At 38.1% G+C, this 12934-nt stretch overlaps 1 protein-coding gene, 1 long non-coding RNA gene and 1 pseudogene across 6 annotated transcripts; 2 read left to right on the top strand and 1 right to left on the bottom strand.

Annotated features, from left to right (window-relative positions):
- The first annotated feature begins 694 nt into the window (after positions 1-694).
- On the top strand, positions 695-3628 carry LOC148910106 (uncharacterized; annotated as a pseudogene).
- Positions 3629-5330: 1702 nt separating this feature from the next.
- LOC116304958 (uncharacterized) lies at positions 5331-9159 on the top strand. 5 transcript variants are annotated; one of them, XR_016120324.1, is made up of 4 exons: positions 5331-5415; positions 7100-7302; positions 7492-7638; positions 7865-9159. It is a non-coding gene; the product is annotated as an uncharacterized LOC116304958 (long non-coding RNA). The 5 variants fall into 5 exon arrangements; XR_004198116.2 differs by having other exon boundaries at positions 5338-5506; XR_016120322.1 differs by lacking the exon at positions 5331-5415 and adding an exon at positions 5513-5579.
- LOC116304957 (uncharacterized) lies at positions 8232-12670 on the bottom strand. The gene is made up of 3 exons (XM_031714762.2): positions 12265-12670; positions 10195-10378; positions 8232-9159 (listed from the first exon to the last, which is right to left on the bottom strand). Exons 1-3 carry the CDS (start codon positions 12596-12598, stop codon positions 9138-9140), a joined length of 540 nt encoding a protein of 179 aa, XP_031570622.1. The 5' UTR covers positions 12599-12670; the 3' UTR covers positions 8232-9137.
- Positions 12671-12934: the final 264 nt, after the last annotated feature.

Below are 12934 nucleotides of genomic sequence, written 5' to 3'. Positions count from 1 at the left end.
AACCAACGGTAATTTTTTTGTTACCTTGGTTATTTCGAAGCCAAAATAGGAAGCTAAAATAACGAACGGCGATTTTTTTGTTACCTTGGTTATTTCGAAGCCGAAAATGAAGCTAAGATAACCAACTGTGATTTTTTTGTTACCTTGGTTATTTCGAAGCCAAAAATGAAGCTAAAATAACCAACGGTGATTTTTTTGTTACCGTGGTTATTTCGAAGCCAAAAATGAAGCCAAAAATGAAGCTAAAATAACCAACGGTGTTTTTTTTGTTACCTTGGTTATTATTTCGAAGCTGAAAATGAAGCTAAAATAACCAACGGTGGTTTTTTTGTTCCCTTGGTTATTTCGAATCAAAAAATGAAACTAAAATAACCATGGTCGTCTCTTTTCTTACCGTGGTTATTTCGAGTCCAAAAATGAAGGTAAAATAACCACGCTCGTCTCTTTTCTTACCGTGGTTATTTCGAGTCCAAAAATGAAGGTAAAATAACCACGCTCGTCTCTTTTCTTACCTTGGTTATTTCGAAGCCAAAAATGAAGCTAAAATAACCACGGTCCTCTCTTTTCTTACCTTGGTTATTTCGAAGCCGAAACCGACGCTAACACTATTGGTGTTATACTCGGCCCTGAAGGGGTCCCCGTGATTGACGTTGGCAGGGGGTGTGGGCGCCACCGACACCTTCCCCCAAACCCGATGCCGACTTCTGATGACGTAATTGGTGGGTCCCAGGTCCCAGAAACCGACGTTAACCCTTATTGGTGTTATACTCGGCCCGGCAGGGGTCCCCATGGGTGAGGTTGGAAGGGGGGTGTGGGCCTCACCAACCCCTTCCCCCAAACTCGATCTAGGTTTGTGATGACGTCATGGCTGGGTCCCAGGCCCCAGAAACCGACGCTAACCCTTATTGGTGTTATACTGGGCCCGGCAGGGGTCCCCATGGGTGAGGTTGGCAGGTGGTGTGAGCCCCCACCGACATTTCCACCAAACTCGATCTGGGTTTCTGATGACGTCATGGCTGGGTCCCAGGCCCCAGAACCGACGCTAACCCTTATTGGCGTTATACTCGGCCCGGCAGGGGTCTCCGGGTTAATTTTTTTGTTACCTTGGTTATTTCGAAGCCGAAAACAAAGCTAAAATAACCAACGGTGATTTTTTTGTTACCTTGGTTATTTCGAGGCCAAAAATGTTACCTTGTACTTTGGTTATTTCGAAGTCGAAAATGAAGGTAAAATAACCAACCTTCCCCCAAACTCGATCTGGGTTTCTGATGACGTCTTGGCTGGGTCCCAGGCCCCAGAAACCGACGCTAACCCTTATTGGTGTTATACTGTGCCCGGCAGGGGTCCCCATGGGTGAGGTTGGCAGGGGGTGTAGGCTCCACCGACACCTTCCCTCAAACTCGATCTGGGTTTCTGATGACGTCATGGCTGGGTCCCAGGCCCCAGAAACCGACTCTAACCCTTATTGGTGTTATACTGGGCCCGGCAGGGGTCCCCATGGGTGAGGTTGGCAGGTGGTGTGAGCCCCACCGACATCTTCCACCAAACTCGATCTGGGTTTCTGATGACGTCATGGCTGGGTCCCAGGCCCCAGAAACCGACGCTAACCCTTATTGGTGTTATACTCGGCCCGGCAGGGGTCCCCGGGTTAATTTTTTTGTTACCTTGTTTATTTCGAAGCCAAAAGTGAAGCTAACATAAGGAACATCGATTTTTTTGTTACCTTGGTTATTTCGAAGCCAAAAATGAAGTTAAAATAACCTACAGTGATTTTTTTGCTCCCCTGTCTATTTCGAAGCCAAAAATGAAGCTAAAATAACGAACGGTGATTTTTTTGTTACCTTGGTTATTTCGAAGCCGAAAACAAAGCTAAAATAACGAACGGTGATTTTTTTGTTACCTTGGTTATTTCGAGGCCAAAAATGTTACCTTGTACCTTGGTTATTTCGAAGTCGAAAATGAAGGTAAAATAACCAACCTTCCCCCAAACTCGATCTGGGTTTCTGATGACGTCTTGGCTGGGTCCCAGGCCCCAGAAACCGACGCTAACCCTTATTGGTGTTATACTGTGCCCGGCAGGGGTCCACATGGGTAAGGTTGGATAGCGGGTCCATTTTCAACACCACCCTTTTCAAATTTTCAAGTCTCACCGATAGGATTAGTACCTAAAAAGTATTCGGATAAATTTCGCACTATCTTTCACCTTTCCTTTCCAAAGTCAGGCGTGAGCAGTTTTAATTACTCCATTTCTAAGGAAGATTTTAGCCTGAATTATATAACCATTGACACAGCTATAGGAGGAATCATAGCACACGGTCGTGGTTGCTTCCTTGCTAAGACTGACGTAGATTCGGCTTTTCGTCTTATACCCCTAAGACCATGGCACGTGGGAACCTCATCAGCAACTAGGACAGCCAGGAATTTCTATTGCATGGCAAGAACTGTTTGCCTTTGTTGTTGCTTGCCATTTGTGGGCTGATTTTTTCTCTAACAAGCGCATACGGTTTTTCTGTGACAACGAATCGGTTGTCAATATTGTTAACTCAAAGAGGTCTCGTATCCCAAGAGTTATGGATCTTGTTCGTCATTTAACCCTTCTGACTCTAAGGTTCAATTTTTATATTAGAGCTGAGCACATAGAGGGTAAGAGGAATGACATAGCCGACTCCTTATCTCGCTTTCAGATGAACCGGTTCAGAGAGCTAGCACCTCAAGCCAACCGGGATCCATGCCTGGTACCACCAGCACTCCTGAAGATCTAATGGCAGATATTCAACGCTATCTCAGTCTTTCAGTTGCTGAATCTACACAGCAAACCTATAGTACAGGAGAGAAAAGTTTTATTAAGTTCCTTTCTCTATCTGGCCCTTGGATGCTCAGTCTCTACCAACAGACGAGAATACCTTGATACAGTATGCTGCCCATCTAGCTAAGTCTGTCAAGCATTCCACTATCAAGGGTTACTTGGCAGCAGTCCGTCACCTTCACATTCGCTACGGATATCAGCTTAATCTTCGGAATTTCCTTCGCTTACACCTCGATTGCCAATTACTGTGGCTCATCTCAACTTATTCTATTCCCTTTTAGCAATTAAGTTCACCTCACGCTATGACTCTCTCATGGTTTGGGCTGCTATGATTTTAGCTTTCTTTGGTTTCATGCGGCTAGGAGAGCTGACTTGTAACTCTCAATTCAGCCCTGACACTCACCTTACACCTCTTGATATCATCTTTCACCCATCCCAGTCTAACCCCTCTCACCTCTCAGTCAAAATTAAGGTCTCTAAAACTGATCCATTCCGGGTGGGGCATACCCTTTTTATAGGGAAAACTAATCAGAGTATCTGCCCTGTAAATGCAATGAAAGTCTATCCACCAAAAGGGGGACTACATCTGGGCCACTTTTTAAATTTGCTTCGGGACGTCCCTTGACAAAAGATGCATTAACTGCTGAGACTAGGCAACTTCTTTCCTATTTGGGTTATCAGGCATCGGATTATGCTGGTCATAGTTTTAGAATTGGTGCAGCAACAACTGCAGCCTCAGTGGGTCTCCCCCCATGGTTGGTTAAAACATTGGGAAGGTGGTCATCTGGTATATTCAACGCCCTCCATCAAAACTCGAGTTAGCTTTGTTTACTGTTACAGTTCTAGTGTTTTATATACTGTATATAGTAGTGATCAGCATTCGTTACTTGGGTTTCTTCAAAACCATTCAATGCATTAATAGACGCTTGTCATTTAATACTTTTGTGTTCGTCTATGGGGAATACACTTTGTGTATTTTTGGGGATTAAGTGCTCCCATGCTGGTCACACTTTCACCCATAAACTCATGGCAGCCATTTATTCCGGGGATCGGTACCCCTATAGCTATGTTGCCATGGGAACTAGTGGGATCTCAGAGGATTATCACCTCCAAGAGGGGATTATTACCCCTTCGGCGGCCAAGGGATTATCACCCTTGAGAGAGAATTATCATCTCTCTTTGTCGCATAACATTAGCTTCTGACCAGCATGTTATGTCAACTATTTTTTGCGACTGGAGTGCTCAGTCCCCTACCTCTTTACCCCACCAAGTGTGTTCTTATTGTTGTCCTTAGCTAATGGGTTGATAGCATTAAGTTTAATAGAGCCTACTACTAATTAACTAAAGTAACTAATCCACGAAATAGCACCATGAAACAATTGAAAACAAAACAGATGCTTATGTTAAGTGCTATTTAGTGCTAGAGTAATTTTACTGCGTCTATAAAACAAAGTTGTATTATTCAGTGACTAACATTGAACTAAGTTGGCTTTTCTTTCATGAGGGAAGTAAAATCGATCATGGATATACTATTTGCACACTAGTCTGTAATCAAACAGTAATAATATTCATCACTGCAACTACGCACAAAAATATTTTTCTATTTGCCTTTATTAATCATTCCTTGGGCATCGAATGCAATAATCAATTATTCCATTTTTTAAATCATTCATTATTCATTACCCCGACTTTAACATAACTCGATCGCATGAGTATCGTTAACGTTTGGGCAATCTGTGGGGATTTCAGGATTGCCAGAAATAAACCCGTGAAATGGAAAAAACGACATCGAACGGTTTATGAATCAATAGAACTTGATTTACTTCTAAGTAAATCTAGTTTCAGTTGTTTTCTTTCGTTTCAACCTAAAACGGTAAGATTGCAGGCAAATTAGTCATGATATCCAGCCGATGCGAGTGAAAAAGTTAGCCATTCAGAATAGAGAAAATTTGCAAAGCCAAGGTGACACTTTTAATTCCTTGTTAAATTATTGATTTCCAGGCCACCAAATGAAACAAATAACGCTGCTAATAAGAGGTTGATAATTTAAAAAAAAATGTTTGTTGCAATAGCGGACTGGGTTTTTTCATGCCCTCAGTTTTGTAGTGACGTCATCACTATTTCAGATCACCTGGACCATAACGCTCACTGTTCAACACTGACCCACTTCCATAGGACGAGAATTATGACTGAAATTCTTTGCCAGCATCTAATTGTAAACGTTTTAATATGGCAACTTACCCTGGCAATTGGCTATCCAGAATTTGATAACAACTTCTCTAAATCTGGATACGTCCTTGTCAGTCACATAACGGAAAATGTACACGCTTCTGGTATTTTTGATTCTTACCTGCAACTTTGAATATAAAAATTGCCACAGCTTTATCCTGCTTGTTAATTTGCATGTATGTGAGCTGAACAATGCCACACATTTGACAAACCCTTAAAACCTGGCCCCATTACCTCATGCCGTCTACTTGGACCTGATTAAAAACATTCCAAAATATGATCACGTGACGTGCCGAGAAAACCTGACTTGTGCGCCAATTGATGATACGTATGGATGAAGTGATTACAGTTAGAATCTATTGATGATACGTATGGATGCAGTGAGTACAGTTAGAAGCTATTGATGATACGTATGGATGAAGTGATTACAGTTAGAATCTATTGATGATACGTATGGATGCAGTGAGTAAGGTTAGAAGCTATTGATGATACGTATGGATGAAGTGATTACAGTTAGAATCTATTGATGATACGTATGGATGCAGTGAGTACAGTAACAATCTATTGATGATACGTATGGATGCAGTGATTACAGTTAGAATCTATTTATGATACGTATGGATGCAGTGAATACAGTTAGAATCTATTGATAATACGTATGGATGCAGTAAGCACAGTTAGAATCTATTGATGATACGTATGGATGCAGTGAGTATAGTAAGAATCTATTGATAATACGTATGGATGCAGTGAATACAGTTAGAATCTATTGATAATACGTATGGATGCAGTGAATACAGTTAGAATCTATTGATAATACGTATGGATGCAGTGAATACAGTTAGAATCTATTGATAATACGTATGGATGCAGTGAATACAGTTAGAATCTATTGATAATACGTATGGATGCAGTGAATACAGTTAGAATCTATTGATGATACGTATGGATGCAGTGAGCACAGTTAGAATCTATTGATGATACGTATGGATGCAGTGAGTACAGTAAAAATCTATTGATGATACGTATGGATGCAGTGAGCACAGTTAGAATCTATTGATTAATACGTATGGATGCAGTGAGTATAGTAAGAATCTATTGATAATACGTATGGATGCAGTGAGTACAGTAAGAATATATTGATGATACGTATGGATGCAGTGAGTATAGTAAGAATATAATGATGATACGTATGGATGCAGTGAGTATAGTAAGAATGTATTGATGATACGTATGGATGCAGTGAGTATAGTAAGAATATATTGATGATACGTATGGATGCAGTGAGTACAGTAAGAATATATTGATGATACGTATGGATGCAGTGAGTATAGTAAGAATATATTGATGATACGTATGGATGCAGTGAGTACAGTAAGAATCTATTGTTAATACGTATGGACTGCAGTGAGTACAGTTAGAAGCTATTAATGATACGTATGGATCAAAAAAAAAAAAAAAAAAAAAAAAAAAAAATGGTTAGGGCTAGACATGATGGAAATCCTTATAGTAAGAATATAATGATGATACGTATGGATGCAGTGAGTATAGTAAGAATGTATTGATGATACGTATGGATGCAGTGAGTATAGTAAGAATCTATTGATAATACGTATGGATGCAGTGAGTACAGTAAGAATATATTGATGATACGTATGGATGCAGTGAGTATAGTAAGAATATATTGATGATACGTATGGATGCAGTGAGTATAGTAAGAATGTATTGATGATACGTATGGATGCAGTGAGTATAGTAAGAATATATTGATGATACGTATGGATGCAGTGAGTACAGTAAGAATATATTGATGATACGTATGGATGCAGTGAGTATAGTAAGAATATATTGATGATACGTATGGATGCAGTGAGTACAGTAAGAATCTATTGTTAATACGTATGGACTGCAGTGAGTACAGTTAGAAGCTATTAATGATACGTATGGATCAAAAAAAAAAAAAAAAAAGAATGGTTAGGGCTAGACATGATGGAAATCCTTTAGCTTGCCTTCTTTTCTTTCTTTGTTTATCGATCGTACTCGTACTCTTTGTCATTCCAATAGTAATAACGTGTGATGCAGCAATAGGAGTGGAAGGCGGTTGTATCCCTAATTCCCACATCATTGCCTCATGGTATTATGGTGGATATACTGGCTTTGCTCCATGGCGTGGGCGTTCAAACAATCAACCAGCACTGCCATATTTTAACAAAGCAGATGCAGGTGCCTGGGTCGCTCACCAACGATCTTCAGGAGAGTATTTACAAGTAGGTTTAGTTTATTGCACGATTTAGTTTATAATCTATTCCAGCTTGCATTTGGCGGGTTTGATGTTATTTTCTGTTTCGTGCGGAATGTTCATTTGGTGCAAATAATTTAAGATTGAAATATACAAGATTATCGATAGGCGCAGGCTCGTCATAATACGACAAAAAATGGCTTTGCTTTTTGTTTAGATAGACGCTGGGCGTAGCTTTTAGCTTATTAAGATAGCTACACAAGGAAGACCATATGCCTATAACAGCTGGTCGACTTCTAACACCTTGGCTTACGGTGATAATTGGCAGTAATGGACGGACTATATAATTCAAGGACAATAAAAGGTAAGAAAGACATTCTAGTTGTAGTGAACAACCTGACCGCTAGGTACTCAACTGAAAGTTTTTTTGTTATGCGTGATTTGAAATTGAATGTACGCAAGCGGTATAAAGTATTTCAAATCCTTTCTTGAAATCCTGGTGTTGTATAAAGTGTGTGCATGACATCATCACTTTACAGTGAACATCTCTTATTTTCATACTGACAGGTTTTCTCTTGTAACACCAACAGGGACACTTTTGTAAGCCACAAACTTTCTCGGCTGATCAAGACTCGGTTTGTAAGGTTTATTGTCCTTAATTGGTATGGTCGCATTGCCCTCAGAGTAGAGTTGTATACTATGCAAAAGTGCCTTGGGTCTGCCTAATCTGCAGTGATGAACACCAATACAAGTCTTGCATGCTTGCAGAATATATTAGCTAGCAGAGTACAATACATACAACTAAATCACTTGGAAGCAGGAAAAAAATCTCTTCATTTAGAAAATAGTCATTATCAAATAGTTATGCGCATATATGGAACAAAAACCATGCCTATCCAAAATCACGTGACAATAAAAAAATAGAAGGTCTTTTGCATAATTTTTAACAAATAAAACAGCTTTTTAATAATTTTATTTCGATATTGAATTTATTTAGGCAAAAACTATATAATAAACAAATACAAAACATCATAAACATCAATAAATATAGACTAATTTACATTATATCCTTATAAAGTTTATACGTCACATTTCTCAAACTCACTGTAATAGCCAGAAAAATATATTTATAGTGAGCTAGACCGGAAAAAAATGTTTTCGTTTTGATATGGACTATTATTTCACAATATTATTTGCAGAAGGCGAAGTGATTATCGGTGGAATATTTACCGAGCCCTAAGTCTTCGAGAGGCAAGGTAAATATTACCATATTCACTGAGCCTGAGGGTAATAATCGTTTTAGTAAAATTTTAGATTTGAACATCAGAGAAAAGTGGAAATTCAGGATAAAAAAACGTTTAGTATTACTTCCAATTTGGAAAACTTTTGAAAACCTTATGATCACCACTCCAGCAGTGATCATCGTCTCAGAATCACTTGACCAATCACGGCCAGCTATATTCAAACTATATTCAAATCTAAAATTATACTAAAACAATATAGTTAGAGGAACCTCTGTGACTAACCAAAATAAAGGGGGGACATGGCTCCTTGCACCCACCTCTAAATCTCTCTAATGGCCATGTTATAAAGCACCCTGACTGGTAACTGGTACTAATGACAATGTTATAAAGCACCATGACTGATATTAGATTAATGGTTACTTCACTGAGTAATTCAAGACTAATTTCTACTGAAAAAGAACACAACAATATAATTTATACAATATCATGAGATTACAATCTGCTGAACAGGAGAAAATATGTGTAGAAGGCTGCTCAGTCATTTAACACTGTATACCCAGTAGTTATTTAAAAATATATTCATTTGTATTTAATGTTGGTTCTGCACATCCATTAACTATTAAACATCTGTTGTTCTGAAACTGAAATAGTAAGGGAAGATAGTCAGAGAAAAAGCTAAATAACACTTAAAACACTCATTAATAATTCATAAGCTTATGGTCCAATTGGAGCCACCATACACGTCACGTGCATGAACCTTTATACCCGATAAAGTCCTCTTCCTTAGTATTCAAGTGATTTTATATAAAGACACATGTGTCTTTATATAAAGACACATGTGATCTTTATATAAAGACCATTCGAATACTATGAGGATGACTTCATCAGGGATGAAGTATGCATCCAAGTTAAGATGAAGATATAGAGCTTCATCAAGGTCATAGTCAACCCTAATGATTTTTGACTAACGTGCCTGTCTTTGCCTTGGCACACAATACCCAACGTGTGGGAGCTTCTATTGAATCTAGTTGCGCATGCCCGTGATGTCAAATCTCTATCGAAGTATAAAAATCCATGTTCGTGACGTGCATGGTTAGTCCAGTTAAACCAAAATCTTATAAATTGTTCATGAGTGTTTTAAGCAGTTCAAAAAACTCATAGATTGTGTTTTATCAGGTATAAAAGCATGAGGCATAGCCAAGTGCTTTTATACCTGATAAAACACTCCTACTCGTTTTTTAAACACTACTTAAAGTGCACCTAATCCCTGATACAATACTTTCAGCATTGAATCTACATAAAGTGAATAATTGAATGGTAAAATATTTCTTCATTTGAATGTTGCATCTTTAAGTTATGAAGGTTTATAGTTTCCAATATGTTACTGACTGTGACGTCACCCCAGGCTTCTTTAAATATACACATTTTGACTGGTTCACAAAAACAGTTTTTAAAAAGAATCATTATTATACTCAAGGTTTCGCCAATGTTCATTGTAATCCTGATATCTCATAATGACTAGCGTTTAGTATTAAAAATGAAAACAAATACTTGTACAACCAATAGTTTTTCTTGGGATTTTTCTGATTACTTAACACATCATGCACGCACCCATTATCACAAGAGACCATTTTAAACTGCTTGTTTCATTCCTAACAGATCTCCATATTAAATACCTTTGATCTAGAAGAGTGTCCAAGCTGTTATCATCAGTAACATGAAGAGCTTGCATCTTACAGCTCCTTGCAATGTTTATGTTGTTGATATCATCATCGAGGAGGATTACATTCTTTGCAGATATTTTGACTTTGCGGGTCTTTTCAAACTGTTTAATTGCAGATTCAATATGTTGTTGTTTACCTGCAACACGAATAACAATAGATTACACACAATATAGTTTTTAGTAAGTCAACTCCTATGTGATGTCATACATCGCACTTTCAGAATTTGCATAACACAGAGTCACAAAACAATGTTATGCATTCCAAGTATTCATTCATTTCACAAGCATTTAGAGCCACTGGGTTATCAGTACAATTTTATCATAAGATTGTAACTGTCGTGTGTGAACCCTCTGTAAATAAAGTTATATTAAAATATTCTTGCATGCGACTCTCCTTTGTAAATACCCTTATCAAACTCATTAATAATTCATGAGGAAAACACAATAGAAATCACAGCCGTGAAGAGTTCTGTAAATCAGATACAGAATCTTGTTCATTTGCATGAACTTTAACTTGGATTTTCTTGGGCAGATTCACTTTAATTTTGAAAATTTTAGTGAAACACAAAGGAACTAACCTAGTTGTTTGATAAGCAATCTACAGTGTTTGTGTCTGTGTTGTATCTGATATACAAACTCTCGGCTATGCCTCGATGCCTCGACGCCTCGAGTTTGTACATTCGATACAACACGGCCACTCATACTGTATATATTACATACAGATGTCCCGCTCATACATGTATTTTAACTCCTACTTGGAAGCAGCCATTTTACTCCAGTTTTTAGTCTACCAATGCATCTAAATGCTAGCTAACTGCCTGCATATAGAGTTTTGCATGCTTGGTTGGGAATATTTACCTCACTGCTCGAATATCCATGAACACTCTCATTGGTTGAAAGATGACCATGTGATACTAGTTAAATCTAAATGTATCACTACCGGGAAATAAGTTCCACATGACAATAATTGTGAATATAAACCAGTGCACGTGATCAGAACGTGAAAATCGCTGAGCGAATGCGAGATATTTTGCACCAATCAAGAACAACAGCGTGGGTGCAGATATTTTGGTTGAATTTTCAGTGCAAATGGAGCTCGAATTCGCTTGAAGCAAAACAATAGAGATTTTCCAGCGTTTCTACAGGGAAATCACAGACTTTAATTGAGAAAACAGATTTGGAAAATATGAGAAAAAAAGCAACTAAAAATGCTGTTGCTACTCTTTTCGCTTTTTGGTAGAGAAATACAAGACCATATGAGAGTTGTATTTGTAAAATCATGGTTAGTTTTCATGCATTTAGCTTGCTAAATAAAGTTCTTATTTCATAAACTGACTTCTCCATAATTTCTCAATTGCTATACAACAAAACACTTAATGTCTGGTCCCTCAGGAAATTAGTTAGTAGAGACTCTCGGGAAAACAAAACTAACTATTGCCCTCACGACCAGACATTAAGTGTATAATATTCACTTCACCAGCTTCATGAGGCACTAAGATTTGTTAAGCCCCAAGGTGAAGGGCTACCTAAGGAGATATTGACATTATTCAATTCCCCAACAGTAGAAAATTAATGTGGCTGCCATCTAGCTAAGCTAACAGTGGAATTTGACTTTTATCAGTTGATTGGGGGTGGGGAATTTAAACATTTCAGACTGAAAATGTCAATTTACCCTGGGGTCGCCCCCTCCCATTCTACCCTGTGTGTTAACATTGATAGAATAATGTCACGATTGATAAGCAATTTTGAACAGTGTGAGAACAAAATGCCCTTAGGATGTTGTGGAGTCTAAAATGTTATCGGTTTATGATCAAGGAACTTGATATGTCGATTTTGGCTTGCATTTAAATGGAATAAATTTCAATCAAGACAGCTCCACAACAATGAAGGGACTAAATGGTTGGAAAAAGATAAAACAAAACCTGGATGAATAAGAATACCTGCATGAAGAGTGACAAATACCCAACATAACCCCGAACCACAACTCGTGGTAACAGTTTTTCAGGTCAAATTTGTGACCTACCTTCCTTCGTAACTCCTCGAACCTCTTTCCATTTACCATCTGCACCTCGAATTTCTATCTTTCTTATATCACAATCTGGTAGTGACAATTCTAGGACTTCTCGTACTAATTCCACTTGTGGAGATTGAGTAACGACAGCTACATGTAAGTCAGAGTTGAGTGCTTCGTTCAAGAAGTGTTTAAAACAAGGCCGAACTCGAGTTGCCAACATTTTACTTGTAAACTGCCAAAACCCATGGGTATGTATGTTGAGAATAGTAAGGTCGAAGTCTACTGCTACCATCTTTATCCCTGCTCGTATAAGATTCTGCACTATTTTGGAGTATTTATCCATTTTTTTGTGAAAATATTTTAAGTTGTCGTGTTGTTTATCTGTAGACCAGCCTCAAGATGATTAACATCACTAATATGCATATCATGACGTAGATGTGTAGTGTTGGTTAGTACGCCTGCGCGATCTATACAATACAATACAATACAATTTTATTTGGCACCTTATACTAATAGTACATGAGTGTTTGATTCCAAATATATTATAGGTATATATATATACTATGTATTAGGTAATTTTCTTAATTCATTTTCACGTATCAGCATACATTGATGAATGTATGCTGATATGGCTCTTTGTAGAGACGCTGATTTTGAATTGATTAAGAACATAAAACGA

Source organism: Actinia tenebrosa, unplaced genomic scaffold (assembly GCF_029948245.1).
Source record: "Actinia tenebrosa isolate PJP-AT-01 unplaced genomic scaffold, QUT_ActTen_1.0 PGA_scaffold1__47_contigs__length_23844297, whole genome shotgun sequence".
NCBI lineage: Eukaryota > Metazoa > Cnidaria > Anthozoa > Actiniaria > Actiniidae > Actinia > Actinia tenebrosa.
This window is presented reverse-complemented; position numbering and strand designations above follow the sequence as displayed.

Coding starts and splice junctions, on each gene's coding strand:
- LOC116304957 (XM_031714762.2), bottom strand. CDS start 12,598: ATGGATAAATACTCCAAAATAGTGCAGAATCTTATACGAGCAGGGATA. Junction 10,379..12,264: donor TCGAGGAGTTACGAAGGAAG/GTAGGTCACAAA, acceptor TTCGTGTTGCAG/GTAAACAACAACATATTGAA. Junction 9,160..10,194: donor GACACTCTTCTAGATCAAAG/GTATTTAATATG, acceptor TTACTATTTCAG/TTTCAGAACAACAGATGTTT.